This window comes from Bubalus bubalis, chromosome 24 (genome assembly GCF_019923935.1).
Source record: "Bubalus bubalis isolate 160015118507 breed Murrah chromosome 24, NDDB_SH_1, whole genome shotgun sequence".
NCBI lineage: Eukaryota > Metazoa > Chordata > Mammalia > Artiodactyla > Bovidae > Bubalus > Bubalus bubalis.
The window spans coordinates 24,856,702-24,880,765 of NC_059180.1; the positions used below are offsets into that span (position 1 = coordinate 24,856,702).

General features: G+C 41.3%; 1 protein-coding gene across 6 annotated transcripts in view; it reads right to left on the minus strand.

The window, feature by feature from the left end:
* Window positions 1-24,064, minus strand: part of IQCK (IQ motif containing K) — a 152,823-nt gene that overhangs the window by 71,213 nt on the left and 57,546 nt on the right. For 5 of the 6 annotated variants that reach the window (XM_025275256.3, XM_025275259.3, XM_044936048.2 and 2 more), the window contains one exon: window positions 7,379-7,463. The exons of the other annotated variant lie outside the window; for it this stretch is intronic. In XM_025275256.3, the coding sequence (XP_025131041.3) occupies window positions 7,379-7,463 (85 nt within the window). The remainder of the gene's footprint in view (window positions 1-7,378; window positions 7,464-24,064) is intronic. 6 annotated transcript variants of the gene reach the window in all.

Genomic DNA, 24,064 nt, shown 5'->3' on the forward strand with positions numbered 1-24,064 from the left:
GGAGAAACTTTTCATCATTAACCTAGATGTTTTATCATCAGTGCTGTATAGATGGAGAAGTATTGAGGCTACTGTAAGAATAAGACTGAAAACCAGAGGGAGGAGGCTTAAGTCCAAATCCTGAGAACACCAGAGAACTCCTGAATCTGAACATTAATCGATAGGAGCTCATCAAATGCTTCCATACCTACACTGAAACTAAGTACCACCCAAGGGCCAACAAGCTCCAGAGCAAGACATACCATGCAAATTCTCCAGCAACACAGGAACATAACCCTGAGCCTCAATACACAGGCTGACCAAAGTCACACCAAACCCATTGACATCTCAAAACTTATTACTGGACACTTCATTGCACTCCAGAAAGAAGATATCCAGCTCCACCCACCAGAACACTGACACAAGCTTCCCTAACCAGAAAACCTTGACAAGCCACCTGTCCAACCCCACCCACAGTGAGGAACCACCACAATAAAGAGGAACCACCAACTGCCAGAATATAGAAAGGCCACCCCAAACACAGCAATATAAACAAGATGAAAAGGCAGAGAAATACCCAGCAGGTAAAGGAACAGGATAAATGCCCACCAAACCAAACAAAAGAGGAAGAGATAGGGAATCTACAAGATAAAGAATTCTGAATAATGATAGTGAAAATGATCCAAAATCTTGAAAACAAATTGGAGTTACAGATAAATAGCCTGGAGACAAGGATCAAGAAGATGCAAGAAAGGTTTAACAAGGACCTAGAAGAAATAAAAAAGAGTCAATATATAATAAATAATGCAATAAATGAGATCAAAAACACTCTGGAGGGAACCAACAGGAGAATAACGGAGGCAGAAGATAGGATAAGTGAGGTAGAAGATAGAACAGTAGAAAAAAATGAAACAGAGAGGAAAAAAGAAAAAATAATTAAAAGAAATGAGGACAACCTCAGAGACCTCTGGGACAATGTTACACACCCCAATATTCGAATCATAGGAGTCCCAGAAGAAGAAGACAAAAAGAAAGACTACGAGAAAATACTTGAGGAGATAATAGTTGAAAACTTCCCTAAAATCGGGAAGGAAATAATCACCCAAGTCCAAGAAACCCAGAGAGTCCCAAACAGGATAAACCCAAGGTGAAACACCCCAAGACACATATTAATCAAATTAACAAGGATCAAACACAAAGGACAAATATTAAAAGCAGCAAGGGAAAAACAACAAATAACACACAAGGGGATCCCCATAAGGATAACAGCTGATCTTTCAATAGAAACTCTTCAGGCCAGAAGGGAATGGCAGGACATACTTAAAGTGATGAAAGAAAATAACCTACAGCCCAGATTACTGTACCCAGCAAGGATCTCATTAAAATATGAAGGAGAAATCAAAAGCTTTACAGACAAGCAAAAGCTGAGAGAATTCAGCACCACCAAACCAGCTCTCCAACAAATGCTAAAGGATCTTCTCTAGACAGAAAACACAGAAAGGGTGTATAAACTCAAACCCAAAACAATAAAGTAAATGGCAACGGGATCATATTTATCAATAATTACCTTAAATGTAAATGGATTGAATGCCCCAACCAAAAGACAAAGACTGGCTGAATGGATACAAAAACAAGACCCCTATATATGTTGTCTACAAGAGACCCACCTCGAAACAAGGGGCACATACAGACCGAAAGTGAAGGGCTGGAAAAATAAATTCCATGCAAATAGAGACCAAAAGAAAGCAATACTCATATCAGATAAAATAGACTTTAAAACAAAGGCTGTGAAAAGAGACAAAGATGACACTACATAATGATCAAAGGATCAATCCAAGAAGAAGATATAACAATCATAAATATATATGCACCCAACATAGGAGCACCACAATATGTAAGACAAATGCTAACAAGTATGAAAGGGGAAATTAACAATAACACAATAATAGTGGGAGACTTTAATACCCCACTCACACCTATGGATAGATCAACTAAACAGAAAATTAACAAGGAAACACAAACTTGATACAATAGATGAGTTAGATATAATTGATATCTATAGGACATTTCACCCCAAAATAATGAATTTCACCTTTTTCTCAAGCGTACACAGAACCTTCTCCAGGATAGATCACATCCTGGGCCATAAATCTAGCCTTGGTAAATTCAAAAAAATAGAAATCATTCCAAGCATCTTTTCTGACCACAATGCAGTAAGATTAGATGTCAATTACAGGAGAAAAACTATTAAAAATCCCAACATATGGAGGCGGAACAATACACTGCTGAATAACCAACAAATCACAGAAGAAATCAAAAAGAAATCAAAATATGCATAGAAACGAATGAAAAAGAAAACACAACAACCCAAAACCTATGGGACACTGTAAAAGCAGTACTAAGGGGAAGGTTCATAGCAATACAGGCTTACCTCAAGAAACAAGAAACAGGTCAAATAAATAACCTAAATCTAAAGCAACTTGAAAAGGAAGAAATGAAGAACCCCAGGGCTAGTAGAAGGAAAGAAATCTTAAAAATTAGGGCAGAAATAAATGCAAAGGAAACAAAAGATGTCATAGTAAAAATCAACAAAACCAAAAGCTGGTTCTTTGAGAAGATAAATAAAATTGACAAACCATTAGCCAGACTCATCAAGAAACAAAGGGAGAAAAATCAAATCAACAAAATTAGAAATGAAAATGGAGAGATCACAAGAGACAACACAGAAATACAAAGGATCATAAGAGACTATTATCAGCAACTATATGCAAATAAAATGGACAACTTGGAAGAAATGGATACATTCTTAGAAAAATACAACTTTCCAAAATTGAACCAGGAAGAAATAGAAAATCTTAACAGACCCATCACAAGCACAGAAATTGAAACTGTAATCAGAAATCTTCCAACAAACAAAAGCCCAGGACCAGATGGCTTCACAGCTGAATTCTACCAAAAATTTAGAGAACTAACACCTATCCTGCTCAAACTCTTTCAGAAAATTGCAGAGGAAGGTAAACTTTCAAACTCATTCTATGAGGTCACCATCACCCTAATACCAAAACATGACAAAGATGCCACAAAAAAAAAAAAGAAAAAGAAAAAGAAAACTACAGGCCAATATCACTGATGAACATAGATGCAAAAATCCTTAACAAAATTCTAGCAAACAGAATCCAACAACATATTGAAAAGATCATACATCATGACCAAATGGGCTTTATCCCAGGGATGCAAGGATTCTTCAATATCAGCAAATCAATCAATGTAATACACCACATTAACAAATTGAAAAATAAAAGCCATATAATTATCTCAATAGATGCAGAGAAAGCCTTTGACAAAATTCAACATCCATTTATGATAAAAACTCTCCAGAAAGCAGAAATAGAAGGAACATACCTCAACATAATAAAAGCTATATACGACAGACCCTCAGCAAACATTATCCTCAATGGTGAAAAATTGAAAGCATTTTCCCTAAAATCAGGAACAAGACAAGGGTGCCCACTCTCACCACTACTATTCAACATAGCTTTGGAAGTTTTGGCCACAGCAATAGAGCAGAAAAAGAAATAAAAGGAATCCAGATTGGAAAAGAAGAAGTAAAACTCGCACTGTTTGCAGATGACATGATCCTCTACATAGAAAACCCTAAAGACTCCACCAGAAAATTACCAGAGCTAATCAATGAATATAGTAAAGTTGCAAGATATAAAATCAACACACAGAAATCCCTTGCATTCTTATACACTAATAATGAGAAAACAGAAAGAGAAATTAAGGAAACAATTCCATTCACCATTGCAATGGAAAGAATAAAATACTTAGGAATATATCTACCTAAAGAAACAAAAGACCTATATATAGAAAACTATAAAACACTGGTGAAAGAAATCAAAGAGGACACAAATAGATGGAGAAATACACTGTGTTTGTGGATCAGAAGAATCAATGTAGTGAAAATGAGTATACTGCCCAAAGCAATCTATAGATTCAAGGCAATCCCTATCAAGCTACCAACAGTACTTTTCAGAGAACTACAACAAATAATTTCACAATTTGTATGGAAATACAAAAAACCTCAAATAGCCAAAGCAATCCTAAGAAAGAAGAATGGAACTGGAGGAATCAACCTGTCTAACTTCAGGCTCTACTACAAAGCCAGTCATCAAGACAGTTTGGTACTGGTACAAAGACAGAAATATAGATCAATGGAACAAAATAGAAAGCCCAGAGATAAATCCACACACCTATGGACACCTTATCTTTGACAAAGGAGGCAAGAATATACAATGGAGAAAAGACAATCTCTTTAACAAGTGGTGCTGAGAAAACTGGTCAACCACTTGTAAAAGAATGAAACTAGAACACTTTCTAACACTATACACAAAAATAAACTCAAAATGCATTAAAGATCTAAATGTAAGACCAGAAACTATTAAACTCCTAGAGGAGAACATAGGCAAAACACTCTCTGACATACATCACAGCAGGATCCTCTATGACCCACATTGGAAATAAAAGCAAAAATAAACAAATGGGACATAATTGAAATTAAAAGCTTCTGCACAACAAAGGAAACTATAAGCAAGGTGAAAAGACAGCCTTCAGAATGGGAGAAAATAATAGCAAATGAAGCAACTGACAAAGAATTAATCTCAAAAATATACAAGCAACTCCTGCCGCTCAATTCCAGAAAAATAAAAGACCCAGTCAAAAAATGGGCCAAAGAACTAAACAGACATTTCTCCAAAGAAGATATACAGATGGCTAACAAACACATGAAAAGATGCTCAACATCACTCATTATCAGAGAAATGCAAATCAAAACCACAATGAGGTACCATTTCATGCCAGTCAGAATGGCTGCGATCCAAAAGTCGACAAGCAATAAATGCTGGAGAGGGTGTGGAGAAAAGGGAACCCTCTTACACTGTTGGTGGGAATGCAAACTAGTACAGCCATGATGGAGAACAGTGTGGAGATTCCTTAAAAAACTGGAAATAGAACTGCCATATGACCCAGCAATCCCACTGCTGGGTATACACACTGAGGAAACCAGAAGGGAAAGAGACACGTGTATCCCAATGTTCATCGCAGCACTGTTTATAATAGCCAGGACATGGAAGCAACCTAGATGTCCATCAGCAGATGAATGGATAAGAAAGCTGTGGTACATATACACAATGGAATATTACTCAGCCATTAAAAAGAATACATTTGAATCAGTTCTAATGAGGTGGATGAAACTGGAGTCTATTATACAGAGTGAATTAAGCCAGAAAGAAAAACACCAATACAGTATACTAACACATATATATGGAATTTAGAAAGAAGGTAATGATAACCCTGTATGCGAGACAGCAAAAGAGACACAGATATATTGAACAGTCTTTTGGTCTCTGTGGAAGAGGGCAAGGGTGGGATGATATGGGAGAATGACATTGAAACATGTAAAATATCATATGTGAAATGAATCACCAGTCCAGGTTTGATGCATGATACAAGGTGCTCGGGGCTGGTGCACTGGGATGACCCAGACGGATGGGATGGGGAGGGAGGTGGGAGGGGGGTTCAGGATGGGGAACACATGTACACTCATGGTGGATTCAAGTCAATGTATGGCAAAACCAATACAATATTGTAAAGTAAAAAAATAAATAAATTTAAAAAAGAAAAAGGAGCAAAGAACATCCAGTGGAGAAAGGATAGTCTCTTCAATAAACATTGTTGGGAAAACTGAAAGGCCACATACTAAAAAAGGAAAGTAGTCCAATATTCACCACACACAAAAATCAACTCAAAATGAACTAAATACTTGAATGAATGCAAGACTTGAAATGATAAAACTCCTAGGAAAAAATATAGGAAGTAAGATCTTTGACTTTGGTCTTAGCAATATATTTCTGGATATGTCTCCTCAGGCAAGGGAGACAAAAGAAAAAAAAAATGGTACTACATCAAACTCAAAAGCTTTTGCACAGAGAAGGAAACCATCAACAAAACAAAAAGACAATCTACTGAATGAGAGATGGTATTTGCAAATCATATATCTGATAAGGGGTTAATATCCAAAATATACAAAGAACTTACACAATTCAACAATGACAACAGCAAAACTCTTTTTAAAAAGACAGAGAGATGAATAGATATTTTACAAAGAAGACATAAATAGGGTTAATAGGCTCATGCAAAGATGTTCAGCATCCTTACTGTAACGGGTATCATCAAAAAGTCAAGAAATAATGAGTGTTGATAAGGATGTGGAGAAAAGGAAAACTTGTGCCCTGTTGGTGGGAATGTAAACTGGTGAAACCACTGTGGAACACATCATGATCCCTCAAAAACAGAGAAATAGAACATCATATGATCCCGCTATTCCACTTCTGGGTAATTATCCAAAGAATATGAAAACACTAATTTGAATATATATATATATACACACACACACATATATATATATATATACACACCTCTGTTTTCACCACAGCATTGTTCACAATAGCCAAGATAGGGAAACAAAATAAGTGCCCATCAATGGATGAATGGGTAAAGATGTAATACACACACACACACTGAAATATTACTCAGTCACACAAAAAATGAAATCCTGCCACTTGCAACAACATGGTTAGACCTTGAGGGTATTACACTAAGTAAGATGAAGACAAATTTTGTATAATTTCACTTATATGTGGAATATAAAAAAAAAAACCAGACAAACCAAAACATAAAATAAATGAACCAAACCAAACCAATATGTTGATATAGATTACCAGAGGGGAAGAGGCTGGGGGAGGGTGAAGAGGGTAAAGGAGATCAACTGTAGGGTGATGGATGGAAATAAAATTTCTGTTGGTGAGCATGCTGTAGTGCATACAAGGCAGGAATATGTCATACACACGAAACATAAAAAGTGTTATAAACTAAAGTTCAGTTCAGTCGCTCAGTCGTGTCCAACTCTTCGCAACCCCATGAATCGCAGCATGCCAGGCCTCCCTGTCCATCACCAACTCCCGGGGGTCACTCAGACTCATGTCCATCGAGTCCATCATGGCATCGAGTCAGTGATGCCATCCAGCCATCTCATCCTCTGTCGTCCCCTTCTCCTCCTGCCCCCAATCCCTCCCAGCATCAGAGTCTTTTCCAATGAGTCAACTCTTACCTCAATAAAAAGTAAAATTTTAAAAAGGTTGCAGGGTAGCTTTAATGACAATTGTGAAATAAGTTTTGGTAGAAATTCTAAATTACTCTTTAAGACCTGTTCTATTTCCAAGGTCTGGATGTTAGCTATCCTAACCTGTGTTTCAAATTCATCTACAGGTTTTCCCTTGAGTCCTTCACAGTACACAAACTCCCCATCAGATGAAATGCCAAAATTACACATGACGCTTACCAGATAGGCTCTCCAGAAGGACTGAATATAGAGTGCCGCTTCCGATTCTGTCAGCAGGAGGGAGAGTGGGATTGCCGGCCGTGGGCTGAAAGGCAATAAAATGATCATAAGCCCATGAGAATCTGTCTTACAGCCTCAGCAGAGCCTTTGACAACATAATGGCCTCTCTGATTAAGTGCCTCATCCAGTCCCATTCTTAGAAAGCAACAATGTCATTTTTCATAGAAAAGTTTAGGCTTGAGTTAGCATTTCTTTGTTTTAAAATCTTGGATGGAATTTTTTTTTTTTTAACTCTTAAATCACTATTAGCCTGCTGTGCTAGGCTCTTACTAGCAGCATACCCTCCAGCATACTTTTAAATCACTATTAGCCTGCTCTGCTTTGAAGGGCTCAGGTTGGAAAGCTGCATGCTGCTGCTGCTGCTAAGTCGCTTTAGTCATGTCCGACTCAGTGCGACCTCATAGACGGCAGCCCATCAGTCTCCTCTGTCCCTGGGATTCTCCAGGCAAGAATACTGGAGTGGGTTGCCATTGCCTTCTCCAATGCATGCATGCATGCTAAGGCGCTTCAGTTGTGCCCGACTCTGTGTGACCCTATGGACAGTAGCCCGCCAGGCTCCTCTGTCCACAGGATTCTCCAAGCAAGAATACTGGAGTGGGTTGCCATTTCCTTCTCCTGGAAAGCTGCATATGTGACCATAAAGTAAAAGAAAAAGCAGAAGCCACCTTTAGATATAGCATCATGACTGAGACATAAAAAAGGGCTCTTTTTTGGAGGGAAATTAAGTAGCTCATTTCTTTCCTGAAATATTTCAATTTTGTCTGATTGATGTACATTCCGGTTTAATATGGTTTTAAGTCAAGCACATTTTAAAGTTAAGTTCTATTACATCTTAATGAGCAATAAAATATCTCAAATGCTGGATAAATTGACAGTGTCTGCTCTTGTGGAATTCTATGATTATGATGGGATTTCTGATCATGGATACCACATTTAAAATGACTAAATGCTCTTTTTTGTTGTTGTTTATTTCCTAAAAGCTGTTTAGAGATTACTAACTGCTGACAAGATTTTACAAGTCTGACTTAATTCTGATTCCTTATGTTTCCCCAAAGCACTGCTATCTCTGAAAGGCCCAAAGTCAAGACTTTTCAGATATAATGCAAAGAAATAAATCCCTGAAGGAATGTGGGTGGCATGGAGGCTGCTTTCCAGGCAGGATCCCCAGAAATGACTTTGCATGTGGGGGATCCCTGAGAGTCCTGGCTGCAAGGCTCTCCCTAATGACAGCCATCACTTTTCAAGTGAGTTTACAGCCACTCTCACTGAGTAGGGAGAGAGGTTGACTAACCTGCTCAGGGTCACACAGCTTGTAAGTGGCCTATCAGCATCTGGATCCAGACTCACCCAGTTCCCCAAGCCCAGGCTTCCCTCACAATTTGTGCTGACACCAGAACTCCGCTGGGCCACCGTTTGCAGGTGTCCAGCCCGACAGACTCCAGAGCTAACAGGCAACAATGCACAGTTCTCTAGGATCTGGGGTTTTATTTCCCACTACACTCAGACTTAAAAACAACAAGAAAAAATTCCACCCTTGATACAGTATATTTGTGTGAATTAATGAATATTCTTTTGGATTACTCCAAAATCAAAGACATCAAGCCAGAAAGAACCTGAGGGGTGATCAGGACCATTTCTAGCAAGGGCAGTGTGGCCAGGTCCTGGGTTTCCAGCTGGGCGGGTCTTTTTTAAGAGGCCAAGGAAAGGAGAGTCTACTTCTTTGGAGAGAGAATTACAACCTCCAAATGATAGTGCTGTGAGAAACCTTTCCCTAATGCTGTGCTTTTATTTGCTTTTTTGTTTGTTTGTTCTGTTTTTTGTTCCCACTTCTTTTTGCCTAATATCTAGTTTTCTGGGCTTTAAGAGAGCATTTCTGTTTTTCTGGAGGCACATGGTCTCCCTGCTTTCCCATTAAATGTCTCTCCTTGTACATTGCCCTTATTCTGTAAATCGCAGTTGTGACACCAGCAAATCACACCCCTGAAGGAATTTTCTTTCACTAGTTAACAATCAACAGCGTCTAGAGAAACCTTGGTGTTTCTGAGTAGACCTTGGTGGGCTGGCAGTGACTTCGTGAGAATAATGCTATCGTGCATCAGTGCCAGCTGACATGTGCTCAGAGCACCCTGACTCCCCTCCCACCAGCCTTGCTCCTTGGCTCCAACCAGAGGGGCCCCTTTCATCTCCCCCAGTGTGCCCTCCCACCTCAGGGCCTTGGCAGAGGGGCTTTCTTCTGTCTCCATATCCTCTTACTTCCAGCCAGATCACAGCATATGGTTGTGCAAGTTGTTCTCTGCTCAAGGGCTCCCGGCAGATGGGCCAGAGGCACTGAAGCCCCAGCACATGCTCTGCCACTTCTGTTCCAGGGCAGAGGCCCTTTTTCCTAATGTGCTCAAAGGCGCGTTGGGGCTGAGACCTCTTTCTCCCAGTTTACTTGTATTCTTTCTTCTGATCGCCACTCAAACGTTATGAAACGATGTGCTTTGATTAGATCAGGGCCACTGTATAATTTTCCTTCCTAGTTCTTGACCCAATTTGGAGTTACAAATCTGTGTGATTGTTTAATTAACACCCAAATCCTCAACTGGACTGAAAGCTCCATGAGAGCAGAAACGGCCTGCGTTTGCTCTTCTGGCATTTCCAGCAGTTGGGAGCATGTCTGGCACATAGTAGACACTCGATAAATCTTTGTGGGATGAGCCTCTGCTTGGCCCAGTGTGCCGGGCTCTTTCCACGCACTGTTTCATTAAATCCTCACAACGTTAATAATGAGCTGTTGTTGTCCTTCTTTTAGAGCGAAGAAACTCAGGCATAGAGGGGTGACACGGGTCATTCAAGGTCACTGACCCTTTCCTGCTGAGAATTTAAACTGCCCAGGAAAGGGGCCACAGGAAGTGGTCCACAGAAAAGAGGAGGACAACTCAAAAATTCTTTTACATGGAATTCAGGGTCTAGCAGCTGTGAGTGTTCAACAGAGGAAAGCACAGCCATTTGCCTGGAAGGAAAAAAAATGAGCGAGGAGAAGTTGTAATCATTGAAAATGCTCTCTTGATTAATTCTTACAGCAATAACTTGGCAGGTGTTCATTTGCCTAAGAAATCCAGTGTCAGGACAGCAGAACAAAGGGGAGTGTGTCATGAGTATCTGAGGGCAGGCTTGCTGGGGCCTTTCTGTGGAGCTGCAATTTTCCTGTTTTCAGTATGTTTCTCTGTACTGATACCACGAATCCTCAAAGTATCTGTATCCCCATTTTGGAATAATTGTAGGATAGGAGAGGAGACGAGAATCTGGGGACACGACAGGCCCAGTCAGTCCAACAAAGGGGTTCTGGTAATAATGAGACCCCAAATCACTTTGCATCACAATGGCATCTTCAAAAAGTGAATTGAGATTTCTACTAGGCCTTTAAGCAGTAATGTGAGGCCACCTTTAATGACACCCCAGCTTTCATGTTGAAATAATGGGGCTCTGTCTAGTTCTTGATGAAAGTGAGAGAGGAAAGTGAAAAAGTTGGCTTACAACTCAACATTCAGAAAACTGAGATCATGGCATGCGGTCCCATCACTTCATGGCAAATAGATGGGGGAACAATGGAAACAGTGAAAGAGTTTATTTTGGGGGGCTCCAAAATCACTGCAGAGGGTGACCATAGCCATGAAATTAAAAGACACTTGATCCTTGGAAGAAAAACTACTACCAACCTAGACAGATATTAAAAAGCAGAGACATTTCTTTGCCAACAAAGGTCTGTTTAGTCAAAGCTATGGTTTTTCCAGTAGTCATGTATGGATGTCAGAGGTGGACTATAAAGAAAGCTGAGTGCTGAAGAATTAATGCTTTTGAACTGTGGTGTTGGAGAAGATTCTTGAGAGTCCCTTGGACTGCAAGGAGATCCAATCAGTCCATCCTAAAGAAAATCAGTCCTGAATATTCATTGGAAGGACTGATGCTGAAGCTGAAATTCCAATACTTTGGCCACCTTATGCGAAGAACCGACTCATTGGAAAAGACCCTGATGCTGGGAAAAATTGAAGGCAGGAGGAGAAGGGGATGACAGAGGATGAGATGATTGGATGGTATCACCAACACAATGGACATGAGTTTGAGTAAACTCTGGGAGTTGATGAAGGACAGGGAAGCCGGGCGTGCTGCAGTCCATGGGGTCGCAAAGAGTCAGACACAACTGAGTGACTGAACTGAACTGTCTAGTTCCCAAACCAAGAATAAGTGTGAATCAGGGCAGATGAAGAGAACTTAATCTTTGGAGAGGAGTCCCTAGGAATTATTAGTCATTTCAGCAGCCCAGCTCAAAAGGATAGAAGCCATGCCAAGCCCTTTTCTCTCTCTTGGAATCAGTGCAACTGGCTTCAGGTCAAATAAAAATTGAGATCGAGTAGAGGTGACTGCTCATCTTTGGGGAACTGGGGAGGGGAGGGGAAACAAGAGTGTCAATCCCAGGAGAAGGCAGCTGAGGCTCCCAGGGGCTTAAACTGGACCCCTGACCCTCACCCCCGAGCAAACAGGTTTGAGCATTCCAGCGGCGCAACAGTGCTGCTGAGTGTTTCCAAGAATTGTCTTATTGGCACATTTGTCAGGTCCTCTTTTTTTTCCCCCTCAAACCTGAATTAAATCTATTTGAATCACAATTGATTCTGTAATTTTGAGAAGGAACAACAATTTATTCTTCCGACTGTGTACACATGTGTGTATAAATACACACACATGTGCATGCACACACACACACAATTCTTCCCCCGCTCCCCACAATTTTGGGAGGATCAGTAAACTTTTTCAGGACCTAGAAAAGTTATAGCATACTCACAAAATGCACAAGAGAATCTGAGAAGTTAGTCTTTATTAATTTCTCCATGCAGTTGCAAGATGAAAGTTACCATCTGAAATGGCATTTATGATCTATGGCCATTCCACTCTAAATGCGCCTGATCTCGTCTGAAATGGCATTTATGAAGAAGAAAGCAGAAAGGAGAATGGCTTGCTTTATATTGAAAACTGAATCTTGAAATCCAAATTTGTTCCACTTTTCATTAGGTAAAAGATTAAGCTGTTTTCTTGTAACATGAAAGAACAAGCTAGATGCAAAGTCATTTACAAAATGACACAGGCCTTAAATCAACCATCATTCATAAAACCTTTCACCAATTCATAGGGCCGGCATTTGAAAACCTCTACTCATGGTATTCAGCAAAAGAGATTACCCAGTCCCTGCCCTCAGCCTTAATTGGTTTCCCAAACATTCTATGTTGGAGGCATCACCATCTTGAGTAATGAACCTCAAATATTTGGAAGAAGTACAATAGACTAGTGGTCCCCAACTTTTTTGGCACCAGAGGCTGGTTTCGTGGATGACAGTTTTTCCATGGGCCAGGGGTAGGAGGTGGTTTGATTCAATGTGTTACCTTTACTGTGCACTTTATTTCTATTATTATTACATCAGCTCCGCTTCAGATTAGTGATTAGTCATGCCTCCAGGCATTAGATCCTGGACGTTGGGGACCCCTGCAGTAGAAGTTATCTGGAATGGGACTTCCAGACTAGTCATTAGGTCCAGAATCTCCTAGGATTCTTTTAATCCAGCCTTCCATGACATGAGGAATGGCTCCAAGAAACCTCTTGCTTACCCGCCCACCAACTCCACTCTGAGAGACCAACAAAACAGTTATTACCCAGCATCGGGCTGAATCATTCTCCCACATAAACACAGGGTCAAGTCCCATTTTACCAACCCCGTCATCGGAAGCCACATAAGGGTCCAGTCAACAGTGCTCCCTAACAATACACTGGGAGACCTTGTGCTCACCCTTGGGCTGCAGGTTTAACCATCTTCAAGACCAGGGCTGGTTATTTTATGCTGTTCGATAAATATGCCCAGATTGCTGTGTTATTTAGTCTCTTTGTAACTGAGTACATGTTTTCTCCAAACTGGTTTAAGGAGAACCTTAAGGAGACCTGTCTCTTCCTGTGTCCTTCTTCCTGCTCCAGGGGTGTCTGGGAAGAGCAGACCACCTCCTTCCTCATCTCTTCCAAACTTCTTACAGTGGATCTTAGCTTGTTTTGTGCCATAATCCCTTTACATTTTGGAAATTTGGATTTCTTCTCTGAATAATATTTTTAAAAATACAATAGCAAATACGTAAGATTTTTAAGCAAATCAATTATATTAAAATACAGTTATCAAAATGGGATTCCCAGATGGTGCAGTGGTAAAGAATCAGCCTATCAATGCAGGAGACACAGAGGACACAGTTTCAATCTCTGGGTTGGGAAGATCCCTTGGAGGAGGAAATGGCAACCCACTCCAATATTCTTGCCTGGAAAATCCATGGACAGAGGAGCCTGGTGGGCTGCACTCCATGGGGTTGCAGAGAGTCGAACACGACTGAGTGACTGAACACGACAACAATAGTTATCAAAATATTTTTTAAAACTGTTGGTAAAATACTAATGTACTTGCTTCTAAATCATACTGTAAATAAAACCGCTAATGGCAGTTCCATTAACTAATATAATTTGAAGAAAGAGACAAGTGTAAATGATATTTCAAGATTACTGTAACAACCATAGCTGGATGTGAAAACATCTGATTGTTGCTATTAGAGACAAAGTTACAGTTACTGTGGATGCTATTGAAGTTTGTGTCCTACATTCATAAGTAAAAGAGAGGCTAAATTTCAGTTAGAGACCAGTGAAAATAAAGAGGTAATTTCTCTATCTTCCAAGGTCAAGGACCCCTGAATCATAGACAATTGTGGCTGGAGCTGGGAACCGGGAAAGATGAGTTTTGCACACAGGATGAGACTAAAGACTCAGGATTTAAAAATAAACAAGATGAAGCCAAACAGTGAAATTAGACTATCTAAAAACAGTGAGTAGGAAGTTATGGAATTTGACCAAAAGGTTATTAAAGGGCTACTTCCTAGATGGAAGAGAGATTCAATGTAATATGGTGAAGTAGTTATTGGAGAAAAAAAGGTTTCATGTTTTTATTCCCAGTAAGTTGTGATTCTTCAGTAAACCTATTAACTTTCAATATCTAACTCTAATTTTCCCCAAAGCATTTCAGTAAATGGTTTCCCATTCAGCTACTTGCTTGGGCCTGAAATCTCCAAGTCATTCTTGCTTTAGCTCTCTGTCACCCCGCATCCAACATCAAAATAGATCCCAAATCCGACCTCTTCTCACCTTCTCCACTGCAAGCCACAATCACCTCCTGCCTGCACGCGCCTGCTCCCTGGCCTCCCTGTTTGCGCTAGTAATGCAACTCCCTATCCAGCTGCCAGGGTGATCTTTTTAAAAGATAAATTGGATTGCTTCACTCTTCTGCTCAGAACCCTCCAGTGGTTTCCTATCATGCTCAAAAGAAAAAAAAAGAAGAATCCAAACTCTTCATCACGGCATCCGAGGCCCCACCAAAGAGGCAGCCTCTCTAGGCTCTCTGTCTTCTTGTCCTCCCATTCTCTCGGCCTCCCTCGTCTCTTTGTGCCTCACCGGCCACGTTCCTGTCTCTGGGACTTTGCAGTGGCTGTTCCCTCTGCCTGGAACACTCTTCCCTCCGGTCTTCATAAAGTCAGCTCCTCCACGTGTCACCCAGGTCCCAGTGTCGCCTCCTTGGAGAAGTGAGCTTCCCTGCCTTCCCTAAAAACACCAGTACCTCTTACCCCAGGCCTGTGACTCTCAATCCACTTACTCGGCTTTGTTTTTCTTCAAAGCACTTGGGTCTTCTTTACATTATACAATATGTTTATTTGTGAGTTTGGTTATTGTCTGTCCTTACCAGGTAAATTCCACAGGAGCCAAGACTTTCTGTCTCTTGTACCTATGGTACCTTGTATCTGTGGTACCTAGAAAAAGTGCCTGGAAAAAGGCAGGCATTCAATAAGCATTTTTGAGTGAATAAGTATTATTATAGATAAGAAAATAGAGGGCTTCCCTTAATGTCAGAATGTATCAGTGGCAGAGCTGAGGTTAAATGCAGATACTCTGTCTTCCTCTTGCCTGGTCATGCTGCTCCCCATGTTTCATCTTGCCAAAGCAATGGTTACTATTCTCTTAAGATTAAGGATAAGATAAAAGCTATCATTCTTTGAATACCTACCGCGAGCCCTCTGCAGTAAGACTATCTTTCATTTTTATTTGCCTTTCATACCCTCCCCCTTCTTGCGGTATCAGCCCTCAGATTTTGTTCTGACTGCTCCCCACCCCATGTCAGGGGTAACGTGGGTTACAGTGCCTTGCCCTCCCCGGGCCAAGGTGTGCATCTGAAACCCAGGGTGAGCCAAGCAGATGCCCTTTCCCTGGAGCAGGAATCTTGAGTGGAATGTCAAAGACTAGAGGGGTCTATGCACCCTGGGTCCCTAAACCTGCTTCTTAGGCCAGACCCTTACATTTCCTTTTATGTCTGTAGGTTATCTTTTTACCTTCAATAACATACCTTTTTTCTCAAGTAGCCTTTAACTTGCCATTGCTTGCAACAAAAAAACTCTGATGCCATCTTTAACTGTCACAGCAACCCCATGATGTAGGTTTACTACCATCCCCATAGTACAGAAGAGAGGAGTAAGGTCCAGAGATGTGAAGGGATAGCTCCAGGTCACCTAACATAATACATTATGTTGGCTGCATACAGGTCCCAAGATGTCCACCTCCAATCCCCAGACTCTGTGAATATATATACATATATATTTGTGTGTGTGTGTGTGTGTGTGTGTGTGTGTGTGTGTGTGTGTATACTCCCTTATATGGCAAAAAAGGCTTTGTAGCTGTGATTAAATGAATGGTCTTGAGATTATCCTGGATTATCCAGGTGGGCCTAATGATGTAATCACAAGGGTCCTTATGAGAGGGAAGCAGATGGAGATACTGCTACAGAAGCAGGCCCCGTGACAACAGGAACAAGAGGTCAGAGTGATGCAAGGAAAGGGTCAGGAGTCTTCCAGGATGCAGGCAGCCTCCAGATACCAGAAAAGACAAGAAAAGAATTCTCCCCTAGAGTCTCGAGAAGGGACCAGCCTTGTCCACACAGACCTGAGCCCTGTGAAACTGATTTTAGGCTTCTAGCCTCCGCCTCCAGAACAAAGGCAATGGCATCCCACTCCAGTACTCTTGCCTGGAAAATCCCATGGACGGAGGAGCCTGGAAGGCTGTAGGCCATGGGATCGCTGAGGGTCGGACACGACTGAGTGACTTCACTTTCACTTTTCACTTTCATGCACTGGAGAAGGAAATGGCAACCCACTCCAGTGTTCTTGCCTAGAAAATCCCAGGGACCAGGGGAGCCTGGTGGGCTGACGTTTATGGGGTCACACAGAGTCAGACACGACTGAAGTGACTTAGCAGCAGCAGCAGCAGCCTCCAGAACTGTAAGAAGATAAATCTGTGCTGCTTTAAGCCACCAAGGTTATGGTAACTTACTAAATTACCTAGTTTACATAGGAAACTAATACTCCAACTACTGAACGTCAGAGCTCAGACTGGAACCCAGAGGTGTCTGCCATGCTGCCTCATGCAGGCTCCCCGAGCTTGTCCCCAAAGAGCCACACAGAAACGACAGGAAGAAGGAGAGGAAGCAGACTGTGTGCCCCAGGGAAAGGGCCACCCCCACGACACACCTCCAGTGAGAGGGAGGCACTCAGCATGTCCTGAATTCAGGAAGCAGCTCTCTTTCCTTCCTGTTTGAAGACGCAAGTTAACATAAAGAGCCAAACAAACAAAAAAAAATTATTATCAGGATACTCTGGCCCTTGGAATTACTGAGACAGAAATCTTCTATAAGACAAAATGAATCTAAAGGATTTTTTCCTTTCAACAGGGCATGACAACAAATTTTCTGCCAGGCTACCATCTAACTATGATCTTTAGTGCAGAATGCATGCCATTTCCTGTGCCATTCTGAAGGCATGAGCGTTTTGGGTCTCACAAAATGCTTAAGCTCAGCACAGACCATCCTACAAACGCTGGTGCTTGTCCTCAAACAGCACAGTGAGTCTTCTGTTTTCATCTCGGGTTTTGGTCATAAGATACCTTTCACCAATCTGAAAGTATTGAGGATTTTTCTTTTCTTTTATCCAACGGTAGAACTTAGCTGAAAAGAGATTTTGCCCAAAGCAAACTTTTCTTTTCTCTTCTATAACATAATCTTTGTTTCATTGAAGGTCTCAGTTTTAATGATGTTTTTCATGAGCCTTTTCCCCAGGGACACCGGGCCAGAGAGGCAGCAGTGTGCTTTTTGTTCCTTGTATTTATTTAGTGATTGATCTGTGCAAGCAAACTGGACTAATACTTTTTGGTCAAAATAAAAAGCTAAATGTTTCCTGTTCTTAGTATGATAGCAAACAATTTCACTGTTTCTTATGGGCTGCTTAAGTCAGGACTCCATTCAATAAAAGAGGACAGCACTGGATTCACAAACAGGAGCAAGGAAAAGAGGAGAAATGATGTAATCTGCCGCTGCTGAAAGGTGGGGATGAAGACCCCACTCAGGCTGATTGGAACTTGCACAGATTGTTTTATTTCTCCCAACTATCACTCCTTTCCCTATAAGAGAATTGTGCATCCCTGCTCATCCATTCGCCTGCGGTTTTTCCCGAAGCAGGTGGTGTCAATTCCCTATAACACTGATATTGAGCTTTCTCACGGGCCCTGTACTAACAATGAAGTGTGAGCAGAAGTAATATTGGCCTGGGTTGCTCGTTGCCCTTCTCTCTCTGCCGTGGGACCGAGGAAGGTGCTGTTCCTCCTTCCCAGGCCCCAGAATGAAAAGAGACTTGGAGCGGGGCCAAAGAGTACACATAGCCAACAAAACTGGGTGAAGAATAAATCTTTGTTGTTATAATGTATTGAGATGTAAGGGTTGTTTGTTACTACAGCAAAATCTAGAGAGAGCTGACTAATACGGAATACAAGAGGGTAGCTGGGTAAATATCATGTAGGAGAACATATCAGGGCTCTTTCACATGCAAGTATCATAACCCTTACTCAGAATGGCTTAAGCAAAAACAGAATAAAAGCGGGGGTATTTATCTTTAAAAAGGAAAAGAAAAAAGGTATTTATTAATTCACTTTACTAATAGGGGTAGAGTTGGCTTTAGATGAGGTCAGAAAGGTTCAAAACAGTGCCGTAGGGACTCAGACTCTGGCCGCCTCTCAGTTCTGCTGTTAACCCAGGTACAGTCTCTTTAGATAATTGCCCTCAGCTGCTCAAGGCTTATCACCTCAAAGTTCGAAATCTAGAGGAAAAGACAGAAAGGTTTTCCTGGTTGCTTCTTGAAAAATCTTGGGGCTGTCTCTGGGTTGCCTCTCATTTAACTGTGATGGTCAGGGGAATTCACTGCTCTGGTCACATACTGGGTCACAAACTCAGCCCAGAGTCAGAGGTGGAGTCAGTTCACTTTGTGCTTGAACTGAGAAGGGGAGAGGGATGCTCCTTCCAAAAACACAGGGAGTACTGTAACCAAAAGAAGGGGGAAATCAGTGCAGGGCTGGGAAACACATAAATGTCTAAAACACAACAAGAAAATGGAATGAAATGAAATAGAATAAATACTCTTTCATTTTGCAATTCTTTTCAGTTCTTAATGTAACTCTGTAGACAATATGAAAACTACAAAATAATGAAGAGGGGAAGACAAAAGCCATAGTCTTGCCATTTGGAGTGAAACATCTCTTTGAAAGAACTTAGATCTAGAGTTATTTAATTCTATGATGATCCTTGACTTAAAATGTTTCCTTTCACTGTATAGTTTAACAGATATGTATAGATTATATATTGTAAAACTTCATTATTTGTATAAACCTAAGAATTTTTAAAGGGTGATGCCTTATGATCCAGCAATCCCACTGCTGGGCATACACACTGAGGAAACCAGAAGGGAAAGAGACACGTGTACCCCAATGTTCATCTCAGCACTGTTTATAATAGCCAGGACATGGAAGCAACCTAGATGTCCATCAGCAGATGAATGGATAAGAAAGCTGTGGTACATATACACAATGGAGTATTACTCAGCCATTAAAAAGAATTCATTTGAATCAGTTCTAATGAGATGGATGAAACTGGAGCCAATAATACAGAGTGAAGTAAGCCAGAAAGAAAAACACCAATACAGTATACTAACACATATATATGGAATTTAGAAAGATGGCAACAATAACGCTGTATATGAGACAGGAAAAGAGACACTGATGTATAGAACAGTCTTATGGACTCTGCAGGAGAGGGAGAGGGTGGGAAGATTTGGGAGAATGGCATTGAAACATGTATACTATCATGTATGAAACGAGTCGCCAGTCCAGGTTTGATGCACGATACTGGATGCTTGGGGCTGGTGCACTGGGACGACCCAGAAGGATGGTATGGGGAGGGAGGAGGGAGGAGGGTTCAGGATGGGGAACACATGTATACCTGTGGCGGATTCATTTCGATATGTGGCAAAACCAATACAATATTGTAACGTTTAAAAATAAAATAAAATTTAAAAAAAATTTTAAAAAAAGGGTGGTCAATGTTTATATAAAACAGCTACATAAAAGTGCAGATCTTAAAGCAAAGAGTCATGGAAAAGAAATGAGTAGCTGAAAAGGGATGGGCAGCGTGAAGAGCGTGTTAAATTATTGGGACCTATGGGACAAGGACCCATCATTTATGTGATAAGCAATAGGCAGCTGCGCGTCCTCCGGTGACAAATGATCTCGACCTCCCAGCTGTGATCTGACAATATGATGATGTCGAGCCTCAAAGACAGCTGGACTTGGGAGAATTTATTTTAAGCAGAACATTAAAATAAATCCAAACTCATACTTTAGATGGCTCCCTCGGCTGGTAGTTAAGATTATTTGAGGCAATAAATGCTATGACACATAATATATACAAAGGAGCGGCATCTGACACAGGAGCTGACTCTAAAATGACCACATAAGATGAAAATCACACTTAGCCAAAACCTTCCCTTGGCACACGTTAAATTACCCATATAAAGACGTGGCATCTTTCCAGTGGTCTCAGGTAGCCTGTGTTTTCCATCTTAGTACTGATCACTAAGTACCAGGTGATAGGCAGAAGGGCGGAGTAAGCAGTCGTGCTCCAACAAGCACTGACTCTGGAGCCAGGCAGCCTCGGTCAGAATCCTACCCCTGCTATTTCCTAGCTTTCGACCTTGGGAAGTAACGTACATCGCTGCGCCTCGGCTTCTTCTCTGACATACGGCTGCTGCCGGCACAGCTAGAAGCCATGGGCTCTCCAGTGTCTCCTTACATATCTCACCCTTCCTTACAGCTGTTTTGAGGCCTTGCTCTGTGAGGAGAGGTGAGAAGATTAAGAATGAGGGTGGTTCCTCCATTCTTTTCTTCTTTTTGTTTTAGTGACTTCAAAAATGAGATGTTCCAAATATAATTTAATTTATTATAAGAGGCTGTCCAACCTGTATCAGTCTTTGCATAAGTATGAAATAAACTGTTCTTTCTGCTATTGTTTGTAACTGCAACCTAGTCTAGGCTAACTTGATTAACACAGTGGGTAAATAATAGTTCCCACTTTGTAGGTTTGTCATGGGAGTTAAATTAGGTAATATTTAAATACTGTTCAAATAGTACCTGAGTAAACAGCAGGGCTTCCCTGGTGGCTCAGACAGTAAAGAAACTGTTTGCAAAGCAAGAGACTCGGGTTTGACCCTCCGGTGAGGAAGATCCCCTGGAGAAGGGAATGGCTACCCACTCCAGTATTCTTGCCTGGAAAATTCCATAGACATTGGAGCCTGGTGGGCTACAGTCCATGGGGTCGCAATGAATTGGACGTGACTGAGCGGCTAACACTTTCACTTCACTTCAAACACTATATATACTGGCAACCCACTCCAGTATTCTTGCCTGGAAAATTCCATGGACAGAGGAGCCTGACAGGCTACAGTCTGTGGGGCCACAAAGAGTCTGACACGACTGAGCACACACATAAGCACTATATAAATGCTTGGTTGGTAGGTAAGTAGTTAGGTAGGTTATGTAGGCAGACAGACAGACACAGAAGGAAGCAGTTGCCTTCTAGGCTGCTCATATGGTAAGTGTCACATAAAACTGAAGACACTAAGGAAAGAGCTAAATCCTGTGTCCCATTTTATGCTTCACTTCCAGAGTAAATGCAGGGGAAATTGCCTGCATTTTTAAAAGATCTTGTTTCTCTCTATTTCTCTCCCTCTCCTATCTCTCCTTCCTCCAAAAGTACATTGAATTAGCATAAATAAGTCCACATACATTGCAATTCTAACTGTGCATAAAATCTGTCCATGAAGACAAATGACCATGTTAGTCTGTGTCATGGTTCCATGACACATAGTAGGCATCCAGTAAATGGTATCCAGCCAATTTATGAAAATGCCAGCTTCATGATTTTAGAGCACAATTAAGCATATAATAAATATTAGCTGAATAGATAAGCAAATAAATTAAAAATAACTCCCTTCAAACAACTGAAATGTACCCATTCATATACGTGTCATTAGTGGGGAAAGATGTATCTCCTTAATAGCTAGCACCAGAATTTCTCCTAGGTAAGGAACCAGCTTTGTTTAGATGAAAGACCATTTTACAGATGGAAAAACTGAGGCTCTGAAAGCTTAAGTCATGTGTGCTGAGTCACATGGCTGGAAATGGTAGAGCACGGTTTAGTATGCAGAACTGTGATGCCAGAGCCCAGGGTCCCAACCCCTACACTGCACTATCTCCACTTTAACTTCCAGACCATTATTACTCTACCCTTGACAGCTCCTGGATTTCACATGCAGCATCTTCTTCAACCCACCTCATAAGCCTCTCAGATACTTCATTATTCATACTGATGACACCTCCGACACCAAGGCCTCCAGGCCGTGTGATTCCATGACCCCCATCTTCCTTTGTGACAGTCCCCCAACAGAACGGTCACATCTTAGAATGGGTCGCCCCTGAAGACCGTCACATCTCAACTTCCCAAATTCCTGATCTGATCATAACCTTCCCTGTCCTTTCATCTTTCCCACCCACTCACTTCTATTTATATTATTTGTTGCCCGGCATGAGACTATGACTTGGGTTATTGGTGTCCATCTAGAACAGGGCTCAGCAAACCACAGCCCAGGGGCCAAATATGGCCCAGCACCTACTTTTGTAAACAGAGCTGTGTTGGAACACAGCCATGCCCCTGTGTCGCATATTGTCTATGGCTGCTTTCATGCTACGAGTCTGGACCTGAGTTGTTACAACAGAGACCAAATGATGTGGCCTGCAAAGCCTAAAAGATTTACTATGCTGACCTGACCTAGAAAGTCATTTCCTTGTTCCCCAGGAGCCATGTTTTTAGGGCAAGCCCATGGCTCTGATTATATTAATCCTCCTCCTTGTCACTGGGAAAATTGGATTTGGCACTGGAGGGCCGCAGGGAGGGAGAACGAGGCTGAGGTAAGGGAACTGGCTGGTAAGCTGTGTCTGTTCGGAGCCAGGTCTCAACCTGGGTAACCGAGGCCTCCTCACACCGTGAGGCTTCTCACTTGGGCTCACACTTGTCACTCTTTCCCTCCCCCACCCCAGGGCCATTTTCCTTCTACGTAACTTGAGCCTCTCGTCGTAATGAGAAAACTCGGTCTCCTCCGCCATTACTCCAACCATCTCCAGTGGAGAAAAGCCCACAGTCCTCCCGGTTAACCACCAGTCAATAGATGCCTCCTTGACACAGCCCATCCGCTATTCAATCAGCTGCTCACGAGGAGCTTTGAAGCATCTTGTTATTTCTCTTCCTTTTAGTGTTTTATTATCAAACATTTCAGATATAAAAAGTAGGCAGAAGGACTTCCTTGGTGGTCCAGTGGTTGGGACTGCCCTGTTGCCAGTGTGGGTTCTATCCCTGGTTGAGGAACTAGGATCCCACATACCACACAGTGAGGCCAAAAAAAAAAAAAAAAAAAAAAAAAACATATATATATATATATATATATATATATTTAAAGTAAGCAGAAAAAAAAATTAACCCAGGTCACCATCCAGACCTAATTATATTCTTCTCCATTTCAGTCACTCAACGTAACTTCCCCCAGCTCTATCCATTGACATCATAAGGTTACATATTTCATTCATAAGTTCATAAGTATTTCAGCATGTTTCTCTAAAAAGTAAACTTTTTAATCATGACTATGAAATCATTGTGTGTAACAATTCCCTATATCATCAATTATTTATTAAGTGTTCAGATTTCCAGTTGCCTCCTAATTTTTCTTTCTAATTTGTTTCTTTGAATCAGGGCTCAAATAAGATTCATTGAAATTTCTAAAACTGTATGGACCCTACCACTCCCATTTTAGTGCTTCCGAGTTGGTTACTTCCAATGTGAATACGTCATGTAGTGCTCCTTCTCTTTCCGAAAATTGATTGTTAAACATTAACATAATTCAGAAGATATGGTACTTCATGAGAAAACTGTAAGACGTTATTCTTAGAAAAGTTAACAACGTTTTCCCATCCCTAAGATACTGCAAACAAAATTTGCAGCCCCAAAATGTCTCTTTGCCATGTGCTGTGAGGATTATTCTGAGCTGAAAACAATCAAGGCCCAGAAGACTCAGGAAGAAACTTCGACCTTCCTCCTAACTG